Genomic DNA, 9671 nt, shown 5'->3' with positions numbered 1-9671 from the left:
GTCACATTTGTTGTCCAATAATTAGAACATTTAAATCATATTATATTTATGACTAAATACAATTTATAATAAACGCAAATAACATATTTGATAATGGATTTAGTTTCAGAAAACATCCATTCTTACTAAGCATGTGTAATAAACTAAAATTTTAATGTTTCTAAAGTTTAAATAAATGATTTCGTAGTGCAATTCCTTAACTGTCCATTAACCGGTACATTTACCTTAAGTATTATAGTAATATTACAAATTAATAGGATGCTGAAGTGACCAAATTATTGACATTACAGTCGTACAAAAATCTCTGAATTGACTAAACAGAATCAAAAAGCCTTTTGCAGGATTAAAGTAGACGCAAAATTAGGAAGTGTTGCAGTGGACTTTACACTAAAATCGAAAAAAGTTCAATACTTTTTTTGTTTTGAGTACAAAATCTACTGCAGCATCTTCTAATTGTGTGTATACTTTAATCCGGTAAAAGGATTTTTTATTCCTTTTATAGTCAATTCGGAGATTTTTATATGACTAATATCAATAATTTGATCAGTCATGGGTTAGTGAAAAAGAAAAAAAGATTTCCCTGACTTTTCCCGATCACTTTTTGAAAAACCTGACAGAGAGATTCTTTGAATAAAAACGAAGAAAAATTTTAAATATTTTATTTTACAAACAGTACAATAAAATATAAATAGAAAATAAAATAAACTTTTATTATTAGTTTTAAAAACATTTTTAAAACATTTGTAATATAAAAGTTTTTATCTCATACTTTTAAAAGAAAAGTATAATAAAATAAGCATTTTTTAAACATTTTTAACAAAAAATTTACTTTTGTATTTTACTTTTAAAAGAACATTTATTTTTTCTTCTATTTTTCGATTGCTTAAGTTTTTTTTAATAATGTATGTTAATGGTTTTCTAGAAATATTGTTCACTGTAAAATTAAAAATCAGAAAAAATATTGCGTCGTTTTAAATAATTTTTTAAATTCTATTTCATAATTTTTATAAAAGTAGTTTAAACTTAGAATTTTACAGTAATTTAATTTTAAATTAGTTTAATAAATTCTTTGATAATAATTTTCTTGACTACTGTTAATCATATCGATGTATAACAAAGATAAATGATGTATTATGCGCATCATACATGTGTGAAACGGAATACACCCCTATTGTACGTTTTTAGAACTTATGGTTTAATTTACTACTATTCATCTTTCTCTAATTTTTAGAACTGGAAAATGATAAAGAGCAAGTTGAATCGAGATAAAAGTTAATTTTGATAAAAATGGATAAAAGTGAGGTAGGTATATGGTCGATATTTGTTCAAAGCGAGAGAGTTCTAGTAGTCTAGTGCAGGAACAGAAAACAGATCACTCGTATAAAATAAGAAAATCACACATGTACCTCGTATAAAAAAATTTAGCCTAAAAAATTTTACACTTACGCATTTTGTTAATCATTAATTTTAAAAAATGCATTCAGTGGTGAGTAATTCTTTCTGTTAGCACTAATTTGATTGTAAAAATTAATGTGATAAATAAAAATGTTATTTTATATATATATATATATATATATATATATATAAAATAACATTTTTATATATTACATTAATTTTTACAATTAAATTAGTGCTAAAAGAAAGGCCAATAAAAGCGACACGTTCATTGTGAAAACGTCTTTGCTGTATATAAAAAATATTCTTTATATGTGATACGCATGTTTTTACAAAGATATCTACTTCAAATGAAAAAGAGGAAAATGCAGTTAAATTGGAAGAAGTACAGAGGTTCAAGGTTCAAAGAGAACATGAAGCTGAGGAAGGCGCTCAAATGTGGAAAAAGTACTTAATGCACGAAATTGAGCTCGGTGCTTTAAATACGAAACATTATCGGACTTTATGGCGAAAGATGATGACGAGGATCAAAATGCCGCAGATCACTGAAGACGTGAAGATTGCATGGCACAATTTCGACCGAGCTTTCGATATTAAAGACTACAGGTTGTCATGTGTATTACGATAAATCGTCTATCCGACACTGTTTAATGCATTCAGAGAGTTTCATCTCTTCATTGAATAAGATTTAAATAACAATTTCGTTCGTAGATTTTCCTTTAGTATGGATTATTTTATTATGTCTATTGCTTCTGTTTTAAAATGGATTCTATATTTTATATAATTTATTTGGAAGCATGAAAATAGTTGAGTAACATTAACTAGTAAGATTAACTAATATATGATATAAAGTCTAAAAAAATAAATTTTAATTTCAATATCGTTATTTGACGCGCAAAATCTTTTTCCATTTAGATATTTTTCCATAAGATAAATTTATATACCTTTTAAAAATATTTTTACAACTATTCGATCTTTTCTAGAATAAGCTTTTTAATGGACGAATTGGCCGAGGCCGAAGAACAATATCAAAAGACTACAAAATCATATACTGAAATTATAGATCGATTTTTGAAATTGCATAGAGAAGGAATACAGAGCAAAGAAAGAAATTGTCGAAGAACCTTAAACGAAATACTTGTTCAGACAGACACATACATAGGAATTGGCAAAATTTATTATCAGCAAAACGAAGTCTTGTTACAATCAATCTCTAATGATGTTCACAAACAATTAGAAGAATTATTGGACAATGTTAAAAGCATCGCTTTAAGTATATTACTCTTAACCTTATATAACTTTATCAAAATTTTGCTTGCTTCCAATTCTATATTATATATACAGGGTGTCCAATTTTGAATGACGACCTAACATATCTTTTGAATAGTGCGTTTTAGAAAAAAATGTTTCCGACACACAAAAATTTTGTAACTTCGAGGGGGACATAAGACAATGCCACATTGGTTTGATGGTCGTTTTAAAGTCACATGAAGATTACTTTTAATTTCTTAAATGGAAACTTTTTTATTGCATATTTTTGTAAATTACCTCAAGAGCTTTTCGAAATGCTATGACTATGACGTTGTAAACGCAAAAACGTCCAGAAAGGGAAATATGATAGAACTCAACTATCTATCGAATGGTATCCCAGATAGCATACAATATTTATAAAATATTCTCTTTCACTAATATATATAAAATTTATTTGAATATTTACAAAATATTTATTAAAATAATGATGGAACGGTGAACAAAGTATTTTATGTTCTTGTAATCGTCATTCCATTGTTACAATTTTGCGGTATCATAATAGTAGAATTTTTTTATGTACTAAATTTGACCATTTTTTAGTCTTGCATTCAATGTCTTTGCATCCAATTCTGTCTTTTTCCCTTGATTAGCATCATTTCATTATCAAATCCTCATTAACAAGCGAATATTCATTTAAATATTTTTACATTTTGGTTTTTTCTTATCAGTACGATGAAAAATTATTTTCACAATCGGTCATCTAATAAGTTAGCGAGCAATTTTCCGTTTTTTTTTGCTTCAAATATTCATTAAATAGTATAATAATGAAATTATTTGCGTCTCATTGTATCTTGCAATTATTATTAGTATTTTCATTGCGTACATTTTTTTGTATTATATCTGAAGAAGGCTTAAACTTAAAGCCGAAACATATAATGTATATTATCTGTTTTATTAAATTATTTAGTATTTATTAATGTTTATTATAATTTAGTTTTCGAATGTTTATTATTTTTTAACTCTTATCGCTTTTAATATCACACAATATTGTTATTTAAAAAATTTTTAAACCATACATTTTTTATGTCTAGACGTTTGTCCAGTTGACGACCTTGGCAAATGATAGATATACTTCATAATTTTACAAATTGACTGTGAATATTCGTTTGTTGACGAGGATTTGATGATTAAATAGTTCTAATCATAGCTAAATCTGTTTTCTCTCTCTCTGTTCCTACACTACTCAGTGAGAAATAACAATGGAATTAACGTCGAGTTGACATCGATTCGATATTAATTCCATTGCCATTTCTCACTGGGTAGACTGCACTAGAACTCTCTTTCTCGCTTTCAACAAATATCAAACATATACCTGTTTCACTTTAAGTTTCAAAAGTGTGTATACTATTTCAGAGCTACAGAAAGCAGATCTATAGTATCTCCAAAAACTGAGCATTGTTAGAAATTTGAGGAGTAAAGTAATCTTACGTAGAAAGAACGTACTGGTTATGATAGAGAACGTTCTCTTCGGTTCCCTCTTTCAGATGTACACTATATTTTCCAACAAAAATATGTGATTTAATTAATTGAAATAAAGTAGATACTTATATAAAATAAAAAAACTTACCTATTTAAAATAACGAATAGAATCATATATAACAAAAATAGGAATGGAATTTTTATGGAATCGTAATCCATATAATTCACAATATATTATCGAAAATTTGGAAAATCGTTAATTTATTTTATATATTTTATAGAAAAAGCGAGAATTATGTGCACATAATTCTTACTTTTTATGAATTATATGGATTATCAATTATGATTATCTATTAAAATTCCATTCCTATTTTTGTTATATATGATTCTATTCCTTATTTTATATAGGTAGTTTATTTCAATTAATTAAATCATATTTTTGTTATTATGTACTAATTTCATTTTCTAATAAATAATTTTTTGTTGTCAAATTGACGCATTTCATTTGAGGATGTCAAGCCACAAAGCGATATACTTTAGAAAAAAAACTTGTAAAAAAATTTTTTTTTATCCTTAAAAACATAGATATTAATAATCCAGTTATATGAAACTTTAAAAGCCCTGTAGAAGGTTCTGGGAAAATTCCAACTGAATCTTGTTCTGGGTGAACAGACCTACAATTTAAGGGGAGTAACAATCCATTTGAATGCTTGGGACCTTGCTAAAATCGACTTTGAACTCAAAATTTGATCATTTTTTCGTATTAATCGGGCTTTATTTTTTAAGGCGTATATCGTAGAGCTAAATGAATTATTGCATCGTATTCAGCGATCAAAAAGACAGTACCACATTGAAAATCTGAATTAAGCTAAATGAATTTTTGCTCAAGTCAAATATGCGTTAAAGAAAATCGAAACTTTGATTTAAAAATCACTTACTAGTGACCTCTAAAAATCTTAATATTTTTAAATAAAAATTTAGGGGTGTTTTTTTTGGCATGAAATGAAAGCTTTTAAACTGAGAGGCTGATTAAAAAAAAATTTTTTTTTGCTTATATATACTAAATATATAACATTTTAAAATATTCAAAATAAGATGTATAAATGATGTATATATTTAATATAATTAATTCATTTTTTATTGATAAAATAATATCTTGGAAGGTAAGATTGATGCATTCGTGGAAGACAGTAAGGATGTACGCAGAATTTCTGTAACACAACTTGAAAATCGGTTACAAAGATCCTGGGAAAATCTTCAACAAATTCTATTGGATTATCAAAATAGTAAGGAAACATTTTCATTTCACATGCCTTTTATGAATATTTATTATAACTATTTCACGTGCCTTTCACATTATTTACAGAATATTATTTGGGGATAATTCCCCAAATAACATACAATATGTAGAATATTTACAAAATATTTATAAATATTCTACATATTTATTTTTAATATTTTGTAAATACTTTTATGGTTTTAGATTGCACAGATTATACACATTTACAATAAAAAATTATGAAATATCATCGTATTTATTATAGTCAATGCTATGAAAATATTTAATAAGATATTATATAATCTAACAAGGAGAAAAAAATCATACCTTTAAATTTAGATGCCAATTCGTTTGGTAATCCTACAGCTTAAAAAAGAAATTCGTATTCGGCGATTTTTCCATATAGACCTTAGTTTTTGAGCTTCTATAAGTTTCGAAAATTAGCCGCGCTGTGGGTAGTGTATATGAGCCGTTCTATTAACATGCTTCGTAAGCATTATGATTGGCTCAGGTGGATTTCCAATGTGGGTACCCAACGACTTGAGTCAATCGTATACTGCTTATGAAGCATGTTAATGAAACAGTCTACCTACGCCGCCCAAAACGCGGTTGAAAAAACTTAAAAATTCGAAAACTAAGTATATATCTATGAAAAAATCGCCGAATACGGAATTTTTTTTTAACCATAAAGTTACCAAAAAAATTGATGTGTGTCAAGCTAGCACTCTCTCACAAAAAATCAAAACAGCATCTATGCCAGAATTAAGTGCTTTTTATGTGCTAATTATGTGCTCTAAAGCTATTTTTGTGCTTGGTTTAATTGCGATTAAGTTAGCATCTCCTTCATTAAATTATACAAAAAATAAAAGAAATAGTATAGTAAAATTATGTGCTTTCAAGATAACACAAATCAAAATTATTGTAACTGTAATGGTTTAGAAGATATATACATCAATAAATTACAATACATGTAATATATAACATCGTTACAAGAGTAAAGTGTCAGTTTAAATGCGGAGAGCGAATTGATTGTAAGCTAAAATTGTTCCTCCATTTATGTATTTTCAGAATATGCACAACGAGATTTTGGTGTTCAACCTATTTTTGATTAATTCTAGAAATAAAGCATCACAAAAAATCATACGAGATACTTAAAGATAAAGACGAAAAAAACCAGGAAGTAATAGCACAACAATTATTACGTACAACGAGCCTTTTCGAGGATACACGAAAATTTCAAGGTAAAATAAGAACATATGATTTCATAGCCAAGAAGAAAATTTCGAAAATTTTGATAGAAAATGACTTCTTCGAGAAAGCTTCCTGGACTGTGAAATTCCGTCTTCTCTCAGGTACGTGTATTGCCTTTTTGTTAAACCTTGATTTTAGTTGGATATATATTTGTACAATTTGTCATAATTTTTAATTGAATGAAAAAATTGTCGTACAACAATAATATTATTATTACATGTTATTTTATGTTCTATTAAATCTAAAATATATATTATCATAATTATTGATAAACAGTTTTTTACAATTTCATATTGAGATATGAATAATAATTTTAGAACAGATGAAAGATAAGAATCAATTGAAGATACTGTCGATCAGATATAACAAGATGATAAAATATTTAGAATTTCTTATAATTAAAGGCAAACAACTGCTTACGCTGATGCAAATTTGTAGTAAGTATAAAACACAAAACGAGAAAATAATTCCATTTGTTGATCATACGAAAAGCACGCAGATGTTCTCGTCATATCAAATCGTTGCCTTATCAAACTTGAATGTACCACGTCAGGTATATACGAACATGTAATAATTATAGTACTTGAATTTTTAAAAGAAAGCTTTTTTTCATAAGAAACTTACATAACAGATTACAAATTTTCAAGATCTGACAAATTTTTGGCGACAATTTGGTGTTGTGCAAATGATTACTATACAATTGCGATTGGAGAGGAATAACTTGAAGGCTGAAGTAAAACATTTGCGCGAAAGTATCAGTTTTTACATTATGCAGAAAGAGTAAGTGAAAAGAATAAAAAAAGAATAATTTAAAAACTCTCTGACTTTCACACGGATAAGTTTGCCGGAATTATGCGAATCGCAAAAAAAGTTCGCTCGGGGAGACGAGAGTAATTCAAGGCGATAGTTAATGTGAGATTATTTTAGCTGGTAACGTGTTGTATAATATTTGTGTCTGTGTGTATAAGCAAACATTATTGTACAATATCTGCGCGCGCATGTGTGTGTGAACGTTGCGAACAAAAACTGTGTTGAATCGGACTCTTTAAATCCCGTTTGCGGTGGATTACGCGCAGTTACGCGGTGTAAATTACAGGCGGCGATGCTGTAATTTGAGTGGATGCCGTACGAGAGTATACCCCAGCGCGAGCGGTCGCAGCGCGGAGTCGTTAGGCTCGTTTCCCCGCAATGCAATAAGATGTCTAGGATGCGAGCGGCTATCGACGGCCGAGAATGCTCGGCGGAGAACACTATCTCCTGGCTATTGCCGGTGGAACGGTACGGAGACATTAATGGTCGACTGTCGAGAACGCTTGACAAAGGTGGAGAACGCTCCATCACCTGGTTTTCTTGTGCGGATGGGAACAATAATGCAGATGCGCTGGCAATCGACTATCGAAAACGCTCGACAGAGACAGAGTACTCTCTACCTCTTTGTTCAGTGTCGGCGAAGATCTGAATCAGGATGGAATTGAGAGTCGGTATCAACAATCGCGTATTTTTATACTGCACCGCACCCTCATCGCTAGCATTGGAAGATGGCATCCTGCCAGTCCACCGGTCGGAAACGATGCATTATAGGGCGTTGTGATTATCGTTGCAACTATTTCTCGTAACAAATAAATTATAAATTATAGATTATTATAATCTATTTTAACATAAATATTATCATAATTACTGATAAACAGAAATATGAGTAATTTTTGAACAGATGAAATATAAAAATCAATTGAAGATACTGTCGATCAAATATAACAAAATGATACAAAATTTTTATAATATAGACACTGATTTATAACTTATTTCACGTTATGTTGGATAATTAAAGATCATGCAAGTACTTTTTATTATACTTGAAAATTTACATTACTATAAAAAAAGGTATTTATTCTAGATATAAACGCAAAATTTTAGCATCTTTTTAGTTTACTTGCTCTTGTCGGTATTATACACGATAAAGTTTCACTACTAGTTTGTAAAAAATGTAAGGCCGCGTACAGACTTGCACAGGGTTTTCTATTAAGAAAATTTATTTTAAATTTTGCGGTATTTTGTACCTGTTACAAATAGAGTTGTCATATTTAACAGTTGTCGAGTAAAAACTATGCGATTAATAACAATAGATCGATATTTGCTTGAACAACGCATAAAAATAGTGAAAATTCACTATACATGATAAAATATTTGGCGGAGAAGTTTCCTTGGATGTATCATTTCGCGTAATGGAAACTTCAATTGGCCGCCCAAATCGTGCAATTTGACACCCCTGGATTTTTTCCTTTAGGATTATGTGAAAGATAAGATTTACAAAAATGCTCCGCAAACGATTCAGGAGCTCAAAGACAATATTCGAACCGTTAATGAAATTGAGCCGCAATTGTGCAAAAATATGATGAAAAATTTACTCAAAAGAATGTCCATTTGTAAGAAAAGTCGAAGCGATTTGTGGCTGATATTGTGTTCCACGTTTAATCGCACAATGTGTACTTTGAATTAGAATAAATATATCTCAACGTTTTCAAAAACTTATATTCGTTTTTTTTTCATTAATTTAAAATAAAACCTCTTAATGAAAGACCCTGTATCAGAATACCGTCGCGAAAAAGATGGCATGCAATATGAATGTTGTTGCGAACGCTACCGCACCATCGCAAATAAAACGGCACCTGTATGGACAGTGTTTCGACTGCCTCGAACATCGCCGTATACTTACATATCACCGGAAACATCAGAACGTCCTGACAAGGTCGCAAGGGGAGTCAATTTATCACCAAACATAATATAATCGTACGCGGCGACGTTCATGATAAGGGTTGTTCGGGGCGATGCGGCGGTGATTACAGCAAAGGTATTATCGTCGCAGTAGTGCTCGCAATGGTGTTTGCGATGGAATTCTTATACAAATTTGTACGCGGCTTAACACTATATACTAATAAAAATAATTTAATGCTAGTATCAAATTTTGTAATTCAAGCCTAGATATGTGGGATTATATAATTCTAGTTTATTAATACTA

The 9671-nt window shown here is 29.3% G+C and overlaps 1 protein-coding gene across 1 annotated transcript; it reads left to right on the top strand.

Annotated features, from left to right (window-relative positions):
* Nucleotides 1–1449: 1449 nt before the first annotated feature.
* On the top strand, nucleotides 1450–7441 carry LOC108775428 (coiled-coil domain-containing protein 65). Its single transcript, XM_018541789.1, has 7 exons — nucleotides 1450–1486; nucleotides 1733–2001; nucleotides 2379–2668; nucleotides 5289–5411; nucleotides 6523–6756; nucleotides 6973–7208; nucleotides 7287–7441. The coding sequence occupies exons 1-7, from the start codon at nucleotides 1475–1477 to the stop codon at nucleotides 7437–7439; spliced, it is 1317 nt and encodes a 438-aa protein (XP_018397291.1). The 5' UTR covers nucleotides 1450–1474; the 3' UTR covers nucleotides 7440–7441.
* The last annotated feature ends 2230 nt before the right edge of the window (nucleotides 7442–9671 follow it).

The sequence above is a fragment of the Cyphomyrmex costatus genome, unplaced genomic scaffold (genome assembly GCF_001594065.2).
Source record: "Cyphomyrmex costatus isolate MS0001 unplaced genomic scaffold, Ccosl1.0 scaffold30, whole genome shotgun sequence".
Lineage (NCBI taxonomy): Eukaryota > Metazoa > Arthropoda > Insecta > Hymenoptera > Formicidae > Cyphomyrmex > Cyphomyrmex costatus.
This window is presented reverse-complemented; position numbering and strand designations above follow the sequence as displayed.